The sequence below is a fragment of the Cajanus cajan genome, chromosome 5 (assembly GCF_000230855.2).
Source record: "Cajanus cajan strain Asha chromosome 5, NIPB_CcT2T_4, whole genome shotgun sequence".
NCBI lineage: Eukaryota > Viridiplantae > Streptophyta > Magnoliopsida > Fabales > Fabaceae > Cajanus > Cajanus cajan.
In genome coordinates, this window is record NC_138521.1 from 70,302,418 (window position 1) to 70,321,206 (window position 18,789).

Below are 18,789 nucleotides of genomic sequence, written 5' to 3' on the forward strand. Positions count from 1 at the left end.
ATATATAGGGAAAAAGATATATGACAAATTAATCTAATTAATATAATATTAATGTTATTGTTTTTGAGAGAGAAAATAAGGGTTCTCGTCTGTGCAGGGGTTCACACTCACACTCACGCGCGTCTCGCGCGTCTCAATCAATAAATAATACTGACACGTGGCGGATTTCAAGATTCCAATCATACATATACTATGAGCTGAGCCTGAGCCTGAGCCTGGGAGTGAAGGATTTTGTTTCAGCTTTGGTCCTTCCTTCACCATATGAGATGCCATTGCCATTTCTAGTACTCACACATCAACCTTTGCAATTGCCTATCCTCTTTCCCTCCCAATTCAATCAACTTTTTTTTTTTACATGGAATTTAGAGTATAGTCTTTTATTTGAAAAATAAAGTTTGAGGGTCTCTCTTATTCACGTCTGATACACTATTTTAAAAAATATATGAATTTAATTTACCTTTATAAAACCAGCTTGATATAAATTATTCCTCACTTACATATTATATATTGATAATATTACTGATTAGTGTATGATTTCTTATGCACTTTCATTGCACTAAAATTTGTAAGATTAAATATATTTAAATATTTTTTTAGTTAAATAACATGATAAACTCAAAATAATTAATTATTATTAGAATAAGTTCTGATATTAGAAAATAAATTTAAATTTTTAAATTTTACAAATTGACTTGTAAAAGTATTTTTAATAGTTATTCTTGTAAATAATTTATTAAAATTCTTATTTTACTCTAAATGAAATTTATTATGTCACAACATTTTTAAGCAATTTATATTATATTTTTTTTATAAAATTTGTTCCAGTGATAGAATTTTATAAGTAACTCATATTTTTATAATTTTTTTTACTTACACTTTATATTTTAACAACTTAAAAAAATTAATGTGATTATTATAATTAAATATTAATTTAGTTAAACATGATAAATAATACTTTAACGTATAAAAAACAATAATAAAATTTACAAAATTAATTTAATGCATATAAAAAATTAAATATTAAAAATAAAGAAATCACATAAATACGATAAATATATAATAATGATGCACAACTAATTTTTTATTCATGAATAATGAAAGGTTGATGATGTATAACAATTTTTTTATTTATTTATGAGAATGATTTATATTCTAAATAGTGTTATTTATTTAAAAATTATTATTTATTTTTAAGTCATTTTTTTATGTTATGTTATCACATTCTTATAAAAGTTGCTAATAAATATCGTTATTTATTAATAAGATACATCACTAATACTTTTTATTAGAGATATTCTAAGAAGAAGAAAAAAATTCTATATTATGTGCTTTAATTTCACTTATATCACATGTGATATCTTTAACATTTTCCTCTAACTTATATATTAACTTATATAAAAAGTGTTCAAATCTTTAAGATCTTAATTTTGTAAATAAGGTTAATAAGAAGAAATTATATTCATCCTTACCCTCTTTTCACTAGTTTAACTTAAATTGGATACTGTAAATAAATAAAATGTAAATTTACTTACAAACATAATATTTATGAACGTAATTTCAAAGTGAGTTCAATTTTAAATTTTTTAAAGAAAAAATTGAAGTGTTTGAATTATGATGAAGATAAAGTAATTAATTAGCAACTTAAACAAGTGTAAAAAAAAATACAGTGATAGAATAAAATGAATAAGATAGATAGATATGTACCGTACCGTGAGGTTCGGGTAGGGACCACTATAGTGTCATACCGCTTACATGTAGGGCGTTTACGTAGCCATCTTATTTCATATTTCATATACACAACATTTTTCAGATTCCCCAAACTACCCCTCACTTATTCCTATTTTTTCTGCTTATCTATAGAATCAAAACTCATCAAATAAACGCCAAATATATATTACTTTCTATATAAATTATTCAAATTATTTTTATTTTATATGAATTAAATGTATTCTCCTGAAGAAAATCATATTCGGTGGTTAATGTAGAATTATAGACAGCAAAATTTGTTATTTAAATATTTAATATACTTATATATTCAAATTTAAATTTAAGATTATTATTGGTTAAGTTTAAATAATCTCACATTAATCGTTATAAACACTCTGTATTTAATTTATTGTACATATAAAAAAAATATAACTTAAGTTCATGCGAAGTAATATAATAAATTATGGAAAATAAGATTATTATTTTTTAATGTTCATAGTATGTTACGCTGAAATTATTGTTATAAGAAAAAAAGGTCAATGTAAAGTAAATTTGTTTTCAAAATAGATAACCAAGGATAAATTTATTTTTGATGTAATGGAATTAAAATTATAGTACATTAACAATATATTATTTGTTACTTATTTTAGAAATATTTTTACTCAAAAAATTTCGCCGCTTATTATAAGTAGTTCGGTGGTCCACAGCAGAAACTCTTAACTCCACGTGAAGTTTTTAATTTTTCTTTTTTCATAGAGGATCGCATTATTTACCAAAAATAAATAAATAAATAAATTAGGGGACGGGATCTCACTTTTCTCAATAATTGATAATTGATTCAAACCCTACAGCAAGAGACCGTTATTATCTGACCGCAAAAACTAAACTGTTATAGGGATTCGACCGATTCTCCCCTTAAAAATAAGTTAATCAAACCTTTTTTTTATATTTATAATTTTATAAACTTTAATTATAAGACATGAAAAGTTAAAATCGTAAATTATAAAAATCAAAGGAGAAATTAAAAAATTAGTGCTACATTTACTACTTAATTATCCGTGATTAATAAAATTAGATTATAAATTATAAACTAAGAGTTGAAAATCTTGAAATTTACATATTAACTAATTGAATTAAAAGTGATAGGTGAAATTAGTTAATAATAAATATTTATTTGATAATGAAAATAAGAGAATAACATATAAGAAAAATAGTTTATAAACAAATAGAATAGAAATTATTACAAGCAAGTCAATGAGATTAAGAAAGGAAAGAAAAAAAATTAAGAATTTATAAATTGTAAACTACTTCAATTAATTAGGGATGTAAACGTGTTAGGTTGCGCCAGATTTGGATGAATCCGTTACTCGACCCAATCCAAATTTAACGGGTTGGATTAGGTCGAATTTGTATAACTTATTTTTAAACTTAATTCAACCCAATCTGATTACGAGTAGATTGGGTTGGATTAGATTAATTAGGTCAATATAATTAAATTTAATTTATTATAAAAAATTTAAATATTTCAAAATATATGTAAATTATTTGATAGATTACTCCAAATATAATATTATCAACATATAAAATAAATAATGATACAAATTAAATTCTAAAAAAATTATTAATTTGTTATATTATTATCAACTCAAAAAATTAACATTTATTAATACAAATAAATTTTAAAATAAATATATCATATTGTTATAATGCTATCAATCTAAAATACAAAACTCATTACTAAAGTAAAAGTGAAAATAAATATTGTTATAAACAAATAATTATTTAAATATTATTATTATTATTATTATTATTATTATAACCAGGTCGGATTGGGTAACAAATTAAAAATATTAAAAAAATCCGATTCAAATTCATTGAGTGGGTTTGGATCAGTTTAAGATTCATGAGTTGTCTATACCCACTCCTACAATTAACTTATAGAAATAAGTTATAAATTTTTAAAATAAATTTCTATACCAAATAAGTTTATTTCAATCAAAATAACTTATAAATTGACAAAACTTTTAAAATATCTTATCAAACACATTCTTAAAGTAATTTATATTTAAAATTTTAAATTTGAAATACAAAAAATCTTAATAAAGTATATCTGCTTGTAAGTAAATATTATGCAAAAAAAAAAAAAATTATCTTTTACAGATTTTAGTGGGATTACATGAATTTTATCCGTTCAATTCTATTTTTTTGACTGAATCCGTTAAATTTATTGGTTATATGAAAATTTAATATTTACATTTCATTAAATTTAATTATTAGATATGAAATTAATAATTATATAAAAATATCATAAGTAAATATTTTGTTTGCTGAAAATTGCTGTATTTTTTATTATATAGAAAAATATTGTATGTAACATACAAATTAAAATACTATGTTATATAAAATTAAAAATGTTAGTAAATTCAAATTATATGAATTGTGTTAATTTGATTTTTTTACTACTCATATAGGGAAACATGTATGATCAAAATTTTAAATTATATGAACATTTAAAATATTCGTGTTTTTTTTAAACCTTCCAAATAATCATTTAAAAAAATACATGATTCGCGTGTTTTAATTTTGATCATTATGATAAAACTTAATGATTAATATTTATTCTTCTTGAATAAAAAAATCACATAAATATATTAATGTATGAGACATGTATCATAAAAGTGACATTTTTAATGAGATTGAGAAATAGAATAATAAATATAGTTTTTACATAAAATAATTCTCATTAATACATTCATGTATGAGTCATATATTGTAATATATATATATATATGAAAAAGAATAATAAATATAGAATTATGAGTTATATGATCATATATAGAGAATTTTCTTTTTAAGTATAATGGTCATACTAAGATTATAACCTATTATATTATATATACTAAATCAACCTCATAGGTCAATCCTAAACGTTCATAGATGATAAATATATAATGGTAAATAATAAGTTTTTTGAGTAAAATATATTGGTATAAAATATCTATCAATTTATTGATAACTAATTTCTATCAAGGGACTTTGATTGGTTATCTTTAGTTGGATATCTCCTCTTAGTCATTTTTTTCATATACAATACGAAAACACGAGACCTTATTCAAAGATATTAAGTTTAATTTCACTCACACCAATAACTTATAATTAACACATGTTAACTTAAAATTCCTTATTTACAAAATCAAACTTGTGTAATTTTATAAAAGTTGAAAATTATTTGGTACTTTACTAAATACATCTTAATTTGTATATACACAATTTCCCAAACTATAAGTAAAAGTCAACTATAAGGTCATTTATGAGATTATGATTTATGAAGTTGTGGTGTTCTTGAAGTTTTGCAAGAGAGGAATATCATGCTTCTTGCAAATTGATGAGTGCATGTTGTTTTTAGTGATTGATTTGTGTTATATACATTGTCTAAATGTCGTATGTTGCAATGCATGTTGTTGGGTTTCTGAATTTCATGAGGATTGGCCCAAAATCGAGTTTTGCACAAGTGCAAATTTGATGTCACTTCGAGCGTGGTTTCAGCTAGTGGTTCTATCTCACTTATGTCGGGTGCAACATTGGTGGCCTCAAGCATGAAAAGAGAGAATCATCTCGGGTTAAAATCACATTGAGTGTAATTTGAATCGTGTCGAGTGAGAGAAGAGAGAATTGTCTTGGTTTAAAATCACGTTGGGCACCAATGGAGTGTTGTTGGGTGTGAGTTGTGTAGAGACCCCTACACATTGGGGCCCAACATGGGCTCTTACCATGCCAGGCGTGAGAGAGTGAGAGCCTCTCTGCCTCAATCACGTTGGGCGCAAGTGGTTCGGCGCCAAGCGTGGGCAAGACAAGGAGCCCTCTACCCTTAATGGTATCGAGCAACCTATGAGTGATGTCGGGTGCGAGTTGCATGATGAAGATTTGTTGTTTTAAGTTGATTTATAGTTGAATGACAATGAATATGTCATATGGATGAGCTACATGATGATTAATTTTATGTTATAAGTTGATATATTATATGATGATATTTAAGTTGTTAACTTGTAAGTCGTTAAAATGATGAAGTTGTATAGTTGTGTGCTACTAAAGTAGTTAGCTGGCTAATCCCACGAGTGGCATATTGTTGTAGGCTAATGTCGTAATAGATTCATATTCAAACTATTCTACCATAATAGTAGTATTAAACTTCATTGTTTAAGTAACGAAACTTGAGAAATCAAAATAAATTGTTACATAGGACCTTTATTAGACCAAAAGTTATCTATACTTGACCTTACTGCGATAGGTCAAACGTTGTGGTTTAGTAGGGTCTAACCACTTAAACTACTTATTCATGTTGTAAAATATATCCTTAGTTAATATGCATGACGATGCATTAGTTGCACATTGTTGTTGGTGGAGAGTCATGCAAGAGATAATCCACTTTCTTTTGGTAGTTTTCGCTTTGATTGCAGAGTTTAGTAAAGATGTTTGACCGACATTTAGAGTTTATTTTATACACAATACTTACTCTTTAATATCTATAGCTTTATGTGGAGGGTTCTTGTACATTTTTCCTCCTCCATGCAAAACTATGTAAGCTTATATATTAGTTCCATGATAATTCTAAATTAGTTATATGTTGCTTTATTTTTCTGTTTAGGGTATAATAACTTCTTGAGTTGTTATAATAAGTATATCCATGCAATAATTTATTCTTTCATATACTTTTTATCCCTTTTCTTCTCATTTGTTATACCACACCACTTGTACTCTATTGTTTATTTTATTATTATAGTATTACAATTGTTTTATTTTTAAAATTAAAAAAGAGTGTTTAAGAAAATATATTCACCGAGTGACATGGAATAAAAACGCAATTAACCTATACATAACACAGTGTTTAAATCGTAAATTATACATTTCAAATGTTATAGTGACATAGTTGTTTTAAAAAAAGAAAAAAGAAAAAAGAAAAAAGAAAAAAGAAAAAAGAAAAAAGAAAAAAGAAAAAAGAAAAAAGAAAAAGAAAAATGGGTTATAGTAACACCTTAGTAACTCTTATCATTATGTAAATCATAAATTCGCTTGTCACTTCAGTGCCATATGTCAAAGACAGTATGTGAACAAAACCTGCTTATTTTATAAAATTGGGAAACTATTTTTGCGCAATTAAAAAAGTGACTATTAGAAAAAATTCAAGTCTCACATCGACTAGAGATTATACAATTGAATAGTATATAAGTGGAAAGCAACCCTCACCTTACAAGCCGGTTTTGTAAGGTTGAGTTAGGCTTAATCCACAGTCACCCATCATTGATGCATGCCTCATAGGCATGAAGGGGTGTATTGGGAAAAATTCAAGTCCCGCCAATCCTAGATCATTAAAAAGGGCACTGGACGTGAGAGGATGTATTGGGAAAAACCCAAATCCCACACCGACTAGAAATTAGGCAATTGAATAGTATATAAGTGGAAAACAACCCTCACCTTACAAGCCAATTTTATAGGGTTGAGTTAGGCTTAATCCACAATTCTAACATGGAAACAAAAAATAATGCAATTAAGCCATAAATTCACTAGCCACGTCAGATTCAACACGTCGTATTAGAGTTGATTAAAAAACATTAAAGGATCAAATCACATAAAAGATTAAAACTAAAAATTGTGGACTAAGATTGCGCATTAAAAAAAAAGGGGACTTCATGCGTTGCATCTCATATCATTTACAGATTTGAGTTTATAAACTTTGAGCACTTTTATCTATGAAAAATAATTTTGAGAGCATTAAAAAGCAAGTTGAAACTTAGATATTGCGGAGAAACCCAAACTTGTTGGATGGACCACAACCATGAAAGCATTAAGGAAATTGAAGAATAATTAAATAAAAAAGGTCCATACCATAGTATCTTACGGTTATGTGATGATATTTATATGAGAAAGGTATATTTATTGAGGAAAATTATTTTTTTATTGAATATTTCATAGATAATTGTACATTAATAAGGTATTATTTATTTTAAATTTAAACTCTCATAATTTTATTTTTATTCTCGTCTAAACGGTCATTTAACCAATGAAGTTTGTGTCTCTTTTATAAATATTTATTTTTACTCTTGTTTTAATTAGAGATGACAAAATAGGTCAGTCTATCCCATTTAGGCTTGACTCACCAAATGAAAATATAATGGATATCTTGGCGCACCCTGCCTAAGAACATGTTGGTGGGCTGGCCAGCCAAAAAATAAAAACATAGAGAGAAAGGAAAAAAAATAAAAAGAAAAAAGTTTTCATATTTATTATGAGTTGTACTTCCAATATTTTTTTCTTCATATCTAAAATACTTAGATAAATCAGTGCATCTAACAACTAATTTGATTTGATTTATTGCATAACAAATCTCACATTTGTTGCATAACAAAATAAATATGTAATTATAATTTCATAGCTTATAGTAGATTTATTGTACAATTTTTTAAAATTACATATAATAAAATAAATAAAATACACAACAAATTTGTTGTGTAACAAATCACAAATTATACATAAAATAATCTAAAATAACTTAATTAAAATTATATTAAAAATAATAAATAAAAAATAACAATTTTTTTTATAAAAAAAATAGGCAAGCTTGCGGGCCAACTTACCTCGACCTGTCATTTGGTCCAACATGTTGCCGGGCTAAGCATGATAAGGCAAGCAGTCTGGTGAGCTAGCATACCTAGCTTAGTCCGTCAATTTTTGACAGGCCAACAATTTGGCCCACGAGTCATTGCTCTTTTTTCACTCCTAATTTTAATGATACAAGACCTTGTTTGTATCCCAATAAACTTTTTCTCAAACAAATACCCTAACCTACCATTTGAGAGGATGTGTTTTTGTATTTTTTTTTTGTTGATGTGGAGTATTGATTGTTATCGAATCGAACCAGTTGCTCTTTATTAGAGTATTTGCACGCACAACTTCACATTGATAAGATTTTGTTCACTTAAGCCCTCATGATTTTACTTTTGATTATCATCCAAAATATTTTTAACCAATGAAGTATGTGTGTGTTTTATTAACGTTTATTTTTCCTTTTATTTTGATGATTTTAATGATATGAGACTTTATTTATATATCAAACATGATTAATTACATTTTAATCTAAATATTCATTGACCATTCATTCATTTTCGATGATAGTTGGTTAACTCTAACATGAATTGTTAACTCCTATTCTTAGGTGATTTTGTTCTTAATAAAGTATAAAGGTAGGTGTACAATTGTCGTCAAGTAAGACTTTATAAATATTATATCTACATGAATTACAAATTTTATTTTGTAATTACCATAATTTAATTAAAATTAATACAAAAAGTGATGATCAATAGAAATTTTAAATTAAAAAGATAAAATCAAAGAAATAGAGTTAAACATCAAATATTTAAATCTATTAATCGATAAGATTTATAATAAGAAAACTTTCATGACCGATGATTCACAACATGATTCCCGATTTACCTAACATATTTAAGTTTTTATTGATTTTCTTTGAAAATAAAATAACCAAGATAATTTTAATTCGATTTCTTACCATGGAAAGGTATTTAATTCAATTAATTATTGTTAACACTTTGATCCCCCAAAAGATTAAACATATTATTATAAGATGTAATACCCAAATTTCTTCCCTATAGTTCCAACAATCAAGTTTACCTTTCATTCTTTCCTAATTGACTAAGATCATTAAAAAATGAAGATCAAACATTTTGCGTAGATAAACAAAAAAAAAAAAAAAACACATGATAAATCAACTAAGCATCACTAGTTTGTCAAGGACCAGCCCCTAGTCTTGGGAAAAATGATGACTACTATTCAGTCATGAAAAACAAATTAAAAGAACATTAAACCGATTCAAGAGAAATAGTGAATAAGAAAATTCACGCTCTCCAACTCTTTATGATAAAGGTTGATAATTAGAGATGATAAATAAACTCGTATATATGAATCTGTCTTGACTTTAACGGAGAATATTCAGTTTGATTGGATATGGGTATGGATAAAATCCAACATATTAAATTGGAAATAGGAACAGGTATATATTTATCCGCCCTATCCTCGTCCTCATCCCCATCCTCGATTTAATACTCGTCCTTGATTTGATTGTTTTAAAGAATTTTAAATTTTAAGAATGAGGGTTCCTAAAATCTCTTGATTAAAATATGAGATAGACAAACAACTCAATTACCATTATAATATAACAAAAAAATAAGCTTAAAAATATTATGTGTTTTTTTTGCAAAAAAAAGTTAATTAATTTTTTACAAGTATAAGTAAGGATATATTGAATATTCAACAGGAACTGAAATAAGACAAAAATTACATACTCATTTAATATCAAAGAGCAGTTTAAACCATAAAAATAGAGATAAATATCATAAATCTCGTACTCGTCTCATTTCGTTAGCATGCCTGTATAAAACCTGTTTCCTAACTCTGAAATGTTTGAATAGAGTCAATGTACAACTTATTTTAAGCCCAAATGAAATAAATCAGAAAAATCACAAATAAAAAACTTGTCACTGCACCATACTTGTAAAATAAATAATATATATTAAATATTAATGTCATATAAAATAAAATTAAGGCATCTGTTAATTATCTAAAATTTAATATATTAGTTTGATTTCCTGTTATAGTCAGTTTTTAATAATGTAATGTTAATTATTTATTAATTAAATTACATTAATTATACACCATAAAAATCTTTTCAAATTATTAATCTTAATATATAATAATAAATACATTAATTATAATTAATTTTTTGGTCCAATTAAACTCTTAATGCATAAATTTACTGTGTAAAATTTTGGTCGAATAAATATATTAATTAAATTATTAATAAATATATCAAGTATAAATTTTAGAATATTTGAAAATTATGATACTTCATTATATGAATTTAAGTTAACATATAATATAATTTTATGAAAATATATTAATTTGAATTAAGTAACCAACTATTAAATAATTTTTAAATTTTGTAAGAATTCATTGAATTTATCTATTTAAAAAAGAGTTCTAACAATTGAACTGTTAAAATTTAATATAAATAATGAGTTATTAAGTAAAGTAATTATATCTAAAATAATTTCTTGGCATATGTCACGTTATATTCTAAGTTCAAATACTTAATGATTAAGATTGACTTGTATAACTTTCTTATGGATGACAAAATGAACATGGATCCTATGGACACCCGCAAAAATATCGTTGTGTGGGGTGGATAAATAATCGCTTATATGGGAATGGATACATAGTAAGTATAGACCCACAAAATTTAGTAGGTACGAAATGCAGACACGTATACTATGGTAGCCAACCCGTCTCGCAATTATATATATATATATATATACACTTATTTAATAATAATTTATTATATAAATATATTAATTAATATAATAATTGTTATTATTTCATATCTAAGATACAAGTTAAAATTGTTAGAGCATTTTTTTCTAAGTTTTATGGCAGCTCATCTTCAATTAAAATTAATAATATCAATAAATTATGCTACTCATTGTTTGAAGAGTATCAAACTAGAGCTAAGAGAATAGGAAAAAGTTTAACTTCATAAGCAAATGTCTGTGAGTCAAACTTGGATAATTTAAATATTATTAAATTTTTTACTAATTATGACTCATTTGTTAATGATATAATTGAAATACAAACAAAGTCTAAAATAAAGTTCTACTTAAAAAAACAAGTTTTGTCCAGGAGTGTTACTTTTGACATTCTTTGATGGTAAAAACAAATAAGATTAAGTATCTAACTTTACAAAAAAAAAATTGCTAATGATGTTTTGGTAATCCCAATTTCAACTGTAACTTCAAAATTTACATTTAGCACATAGAAAGATTTTTGAGTCCTTATCGTTATAGGTTCCATGAATTTACTTTAGAAGCACTCATGTCTGCACAAGGTTGGTTTAAACACAAGCAACAAGTTGATAAATAAATAAAATTTATTTATTTAATAAAGGTGATTTTTTTTATCATTGATTTTAATTATTATTTTAAATTATCTAATCATTAAATTTTTTGTCATATAATTTCTATTGGTATTCTAATACCAAAATAATATATAGACTTGAAAGATAAGTATTTGCAAAAATATGGAGAAATCAACTCCAATAATGACATCAAATGTTTACATATTTATTTTTTAAAATTTATAATATATAATTTTATTGTATATTTTTTTTTTCACATGTCTTAGAGAATACTGTTAACACATGATCCTGATGTTGGAAGAATTGAATATTCTATAATATTTATTTACAATAATTATTATGTTAGATTTTTGTAACGTTAAAGATCTCACAAATTAATATTATATTTACTTGTGTGAAATGTTATCTCTTTACTGATTTATTTGTTTTATACATAAATAAAATATAAGTCACGAGTACGTGTTGGATAGTGTATGGATATACGAGTATCCAACAGGTATGAGGATGAAATTAAAATTACTATCTATGTAGGTATGTGTTAGGGGACATGTATTATCAGAACTAAAGGTTTTTTTTCCATCTAATGTGAAATTATCATGTTATCATATAGATCAAAATTATTTATTTTATAAAATATGAAGATTAAAAGAGTAATTAAATTAAAATTTATATTAAGTTTTCAAAATTATTTAGTTTCACAATAACATATAAAATTATTTTAACATTAAATAAGTTCTATAAAATGAATGGTAGAATATATTGTTAAGGATTTGAATATTCTGAAATGAGGAAGTACACTCACAATTATTAATTATAAGATAGATGATTATAATTCATATAATATCAAATATTTACAAAATAAAATTTAAAATTAATTATAATATTAATTATTAATTTTTTAATTAATAATTATTATTGTACTTAATTTTTAAAGTATAATTTTTTCATTTTAAACGAATAAGATTCATTATGTCATTATGTAATTGGAGATTTTTGGTTATAATAATAGAAAGAAAAAAAAGTTGATGTTTTATTATTCTAATCTCTGGTGCAATGGCATTTGAGCTTTCTGTACCTGAGAGGGCATACTTATGCATGTTTTATCTTCCAACAAACAAAAGGGATGTGCGCGTGTGAAGTTTTATTATTATTATTGGTTGATTAAAAATATTATCTGTCTCAATATTTATTTAAAAATATTTTAAAATTATTAATATTTTAGAATTAATTAATATTATATTTAATCTTTGAATCTCAAAATTTTAAATTTAAGTCTTAAATTTAATTAATTTTTAATATTTATTATTTAAGAATTTAAGAATAAATTAGTGTAAAAATTATGTACACGAAATGAGAATATTTCCTTTATAATATATAAATAAAAAAGGAAAGCAGGTTTTATAGTGCATTCTATATTTTTGAAAGTAATATTATTATTATGAGCAACTTCTCCAATAATTTTTGTTCTTTATCATTTTCATTATGCATCACTTCCGTTCGATTTATATTTTTGTGTTTTTTAAGAGCACCTATACCTAGACACATCAAATTAATCCGGCAAATAATTTATAATTCACATGACTAAACTGTACCAGGTATTTTGTTACCCCATAATTTTGAATGTTGATAAGAACTCAGAAGTAATTAAAGTTGTGATACTTTTTTCTTTTTTTACTTAAAGATATTTTCAAAAAATAACTAAAACTAACTTTATTTTTTCCAAGGAATCAGCCTGAGTGCATTGGATTTTGTAGGTATTTTTTTTCTTCATATCGAGTTTTGATTTTTATGATTGTGCAAACCTACTTTTTTATATATTTTTTTTAATTTGAGTTTTGCAAAGACAAGTTGTAGCCCATTCTAGTCCAAAAACAAAAGAGTGTGGTACTATGAGGACATGGACAAGTCTCCTCCACTAATTGGTAGGTGTCGAAGCCTCAAAGCGTTTATATCACATCAAACTCATGAGCACCTATCTATTTCCTTCACATAAAATGACAATACAAGCATGTCAATGCTTCTGTTATGTTTGTTTGTATTGGAAAGGAATGCAAGAACAGGATATGGAAACAGGTTAACACAAATTAAATTCATTTTAAAAAACATTGATTAGGTGAACTGAATTGAATTACTTTAAGATTAGTTAACTACATTTTAAAGTTTGAATCAAATTGAATTATGTTTTGAACCAATTTAAACTATTTTTTATTTTTATTTTAAAAGAAATAAGACCCTGTCTCTTTTTCTTTATAATTATAATAAATACAATAAATATTTCTTTTTACACACATTTTATACCTAATTTACTCTTATAACTATTTATGCAATTTATTTAATTATTGAGATTATTCTTGCAATTTTCATATTATGCTTTGATAATTTGTATTTATTTATTTATATTATTTATTTAATGAGTTAATTTATGAGACACTCTTTTTATTAGTTTTATTTTTGTAAATCTTTTGATAAGTTAGCACAACCTAACCAACAACTCACAATGAGTTAAGTTGGATTAAAATTTTGAATTAAATTTTAAAATAAATCCAACCTAACCTAATATGAATTTTTTTTTTCAGTAAAAAAAATATTGAATTGAGTTAATTCATTCTATCATTCTTAGTAGAAAGTAGACAAAGAGACATGATTTAAGAAGTATAGATGGAAAATGAAAACGGTGTTGTAAGGTTGGCTTCAAAAGTGGTAATAAAAGGAGGAAATGGTTGGTGAGTCGTGAGAGATAGGGAACAATGGTTGAATCGTTTGGACAAAAAATGTGCGCTTTACCCACTTATTTTAATTTGCTTAACAGTAATATTGATTTATTCGTGTAATTTGATTTTTGAGATCAAATACAAATGCGTCTGTTGATTAGTATTTTTTTTTCTTCTTTTGATAAATTAGTGTATTTTCTAATTAAAAACAAAAGACTAATCTCAAAGTATTAATTTTTTTCTTCAAGAAATTAACGTTCAAACAAATATTTATAATACAAACTCAGAAATCCAACCCTAATTCATAAATATAAATAAGTGAGATAAATTTATTTTTTTCCTTTCCCACTTTTAACCGTCCAATCAATATGTAATCAATTAAGTAAGATTTTCATAAAATAAAAAAAATTCAAGAACTAGTTAAAAAAAATAGTGCATCTGTTCCTTTATATAAAAAAAATACGAGTATTATTTTGATCATAATTTTTTTTTTTAAAACTCAAGTTTACTTCTAGATGTATTAACTAATAATTTTTTATATCCCTAAGTTATTATAAAATTATTAGTAAGTCATTCACTTATTTTTCATTAAAGTAGATACATTTATTAGATTCCTAACATTATAAATCATATTCTTTGATTAAAAACTTGTTCCTTCATATATATACAGTGTTATTAAATATAATTATCACTTACATCATCTAATTCTAATTCTATAATTGTTTCTAGAATACAATTTCAAATTATGATATTAATTAAAACTCACTATAACTTAACTATTTTAATTAGTCTCAAGAAATTAAGTATTTTTTATAAGAACAAAGGTAGAATAATAATAAGTAAGAAATCAATATTAAGCCTTGATTTTTTTTAAAACAGACTAGTAGAAGTTTGAATAACACCCAAAAATCAATTCTATCTCATAAAATAATGTTAATAACACGAAGAAGAAAGAAAGAAAAAGATGCAATGCAACTATTTTGTCTATAAGTGTATTTGCCCTGTATCTTGTCTAAAAGTAGCCAGAAAAGCATTGTCAACTGTCTTTAATGGTCGTTTAACTGAAAATATCCTCTGTTTCACGGTTGAAACATGGCTGGTGCTCACAACCAGATACCTTTCTGGATTTGTGTTCAAACCATAAGCACAACAGTTGAAGAAATTCAACTAAACCAAATTTATCATGGTAGCAAGTTATCGTGTTCTGTTCATTTTAGAACCAGGGCAGTAAATACTAAATAGTACCGCAGTTAATACCATAAGATTAGTCCTAGTGTTTGCGGATTTTGAACTTCATCATTTTAGTCTTCGAAATTTATCTTCTGATATATTTATCAAACAAGATAAGTACATGTCCAGGAATTTTGGAATTCATATTAATGACTAATGACAGTAACTAAAAAGCAAAACCTGCTAGCCAAGATACTAAGGTTGAAAAAACGAAATGCATAAAATATGTGTTCCCAAACCCACGTTCCAGCATCTCAAAAGTGGAACCTATCAGTGACTATAAAATAGTGTTCTCCACTGGGGAAGCTACAAAGTTTTTCAACCAAAGTTCTGAACTACAAAGTGAGTTAAAGGTTTCATCACAAGTCACTTGCCCCAAACTCAACTTCGACAAAATCCATTTGTTCCAAATTGAATCAGTCTTTCTGTTGAGTCCAGATCTTCACGGTTTTGTCATTGCCAAGTGCACCAGAGGCAATCATGTTCTCTGTAGGATGACATGACACAGAAACAACAGTATCAGAATGTCCTTCTAATTTCTGTACTATTTTCCTTGACTGCAGTTCCCACAAGTATATACAATTATCTTCTGAACCGCCAACAACGTACTTCCCATTTGTTATAGAAAATGTGGATGAAATGCAATATTTTGAATTAACATGACCGGTGTAAGTCTTTAGAAACTTCCCAGTTGAATAGTTCCAAAGCCTCTGCAGGGAAAGAAAAATTCCCATGTAAGATAAAAAGAAATGGAAAACTTAAGACACTGAATGATGAAGCATGAAAAAGAAAAAGAGGGGAGGGGGGGGGGGTTGTATCCAATTGGTTACAACCGTGCAAATAATATGATGAAAAAGCTATACAGTTAGTCATGTGCCATCGCATGCAAAAAGAAGTATTGCACAAATAAAAGCCCGTTAGAGAAACCAGTAACCCCATTCCAGTTCGTGCAATTACAAGTGCTGTCAATTTAGTTTCTAATATTACAAAAGTCATCACTTTAGTCCATTATTATGATATGATAAAAATGACATTCACTTTTAATGCAAAACGAGAGGGGGGGGGGGGGGGAAATGACATTTCACAAAGTGAGAATTTTGTACAGTTAAAATGGACAACAACAACAGGGATCTAGTAAATGTCTGGATTAAAGTTTGCAAAAGTATACTTGAAGGAACTTCATTTTGCAAGCTTAAGCTTTAAAAAGCCAAACACAGTTGAACAAAATCACTGAGTGTAGTGAGACAAACATACATTCAAGGCAAACACAGCCTTATTTTTCAATGCAACTAAACATGAAAACCCAATTCTTTTTTACTTATTATTTACTCTTTAGAGCAACTTAACCAGCACAAGCAATTCATTTTTTCTTTTACTCCTTGATATCTATAAAGCCAAGAAATCCCAAAATCAGAGTAGATTCTTTAAAACTCAGGAGCAAGAATTTTACTGAGAAGCTCATAAGCACTATTTACTGTATATAGAGTATGTTTGGATACAAATTTAGAAGCACTTTTGAAAGTTTCTCTGTTGAAAAATATTCCTTATTTTCAGTAGAAAAATTATCAAACACTTTTAGCTTGTATTCAAACATGCTCTTAGAGTATCACATAATTGCAATTCCTTAAATCCATAAGTTTTGTCGTTTCCCAGTTTCAACAAAAACAAAACAGAAGTGCAATGAGACTGCCCAATAATAGCTTGGTTCAAGTCAAAGACCAAAGTGTGTAAGTAACAGAGAACCGAATCCTAGAAGCCTAACTTGAGAATTCGAAATTTGAAACTTCAATAGATGCACCTTCTCAGATCCAAAAAGATGCAAACACATTCGTAAAACAAGGAAACTCAAACTAGTTTAGGCCATGTTTGAGTAAACCTTTTAATTAATAATCAATAAGAGACGAAGATAAGAAGATAAAGAGGTTGTTTGGATAAAATTCTTCTTAAGCACTTTTAGAAGAAAAAATATAGAAACAAAAGATGCAAAAAAAAAAAATATAAGCTAAAACTGGCTTATGCAAGTTAAAATTAAGTTTTTGGAGAAACTAAATATAAGAGAACTTCTCCAAATTAGTTTTTACATTGGATGTCTAAAATCACTTTTAAGAAAGAAAAATGACATATGCTACTCCACTAGCTAAAATTAACTTATACATAAGTTAATTTATATAAACTCTTTGCTATTAGCATTTCTAAAATCTTAATTTTAAGTTATGCGAAAGTGCTTATTTCATTTTTGTCTCTATATTGTGCTTGAGAAGAATTTGATCTCAACAGACCCATAAGCTAATACATAAACAAGTGAGAAGAAGGCTAATTGATTTGTGGTCTCCTAAAGTGGTTTTGTGAATAAAGAGAGCATGGAGAATTGAAGAGGGAATTACCATAGTGTTGTCCAACGTGCCAACGAGAATGAACTTGGCGTTGGGGGAAAACTTGACAAAGGAAACGGGAGGGTTCTCGTCGTCGATGAGGGTCTTCATGCAGTGGCCGGTGGAGGCGTCCCAGATGCGACAGAGGCCGTCGTAGCTGCTGGAGACGATGAGGGAGCCGTCACGGTTGAAGTCGACGGCGGTGACGGGGTCGGAGTGGGCGGGGAGGACCTTAAGGCACTTGCCGGACTTAACGTCCCAAACCCTAACGGTCTCGTCGAAGGAGCCAGAGACGATGACGTTGGACTGGGGGTTGAAGTTGACGCAGAAGACGTAGTTGGTGTGGCCCTGGAGCGTCTTGATCAGGGACCCCGTGGGAACGTCCCAGAGGCGGAGGGTCTTGTCGTCCGAGGCGGAGACCAGGAACCGGGAGTCCGAGGAGAAGGCCAGGTCCGAGACGCCCTGCTCGTGCCCGGAGTACTCCTGCATCGGGGACAGGGAGAGGCTGTCCGAGTCCGAGTCCGAGTTCGTGAACCCGTACGTCCGGAGAGTCTTGTCGGCCGAGGACGAGGCCAGGAGCCGCCCGTTCGAGGAGAATTTCACGGCGGAGATTGCTCGCTTGTGCCCGCTTAGGGTTTGGGATAGCCTGTAGGGTTTGAAGGACTCTGAATCCGACGACATTTTTTCTCTCCCAGAGGATTTCCACCTTCTTTTTTATTTACTGCACTTATATATATCTCCTATTTCAATTATTTTTTTATATATAAGACCTAAGACCTATAATATAATA

The 18,789-nt window shown here is 27.1% G+C and overlaps 1 protein-coding gene across 1 annotated transcript; it reads right to left on the reverse strand.

Annotated features, from left to right (window-relative positions):
- Positions 1-15,749: 15,749 nt before the first annotated feature.
- Positions 15,750-18,680, reverse strand: WDR5A (Transducin/WD40 repeat-like superfamily protein). Its single transcript, XM_020371290.3, has 2 exons — positions 18,012-18,680; positions 15,750-16,337 (listed from the first exon to the last, which is right to left on the reverse strand). Exons 1-2 carry the CDS (start codon positions 18,678-18,680, stop codon positions 16,044-16,046), a joined length of 963 nt encoding a protein of 320 aa, XP_020226879.1. The 3' UTR covers positions 15,750-16,043.
- Between the last annotated feature and the right edge of the window lie 109 nt (positions 18,681-18,789).

What these genes read in the sequence shown, in the direction of transcription:
- WDR5A (XM_020371290.3), bottom strand. Translation starts at nt 18,680, where the DNA reads ATGTCGTCGGATTCAGAGTCCTTCAAACCCTACAGGCTATCCCAAACC. An exon ending in GCACGTTGGACAACACTATG is followed by an intron (nt 16,338 to 18,011) that starts GTAATTCCCTCT and finishes CTTTCCCTGCAG; the next exon opens with AGGCTTTGGAACTATTCAAC.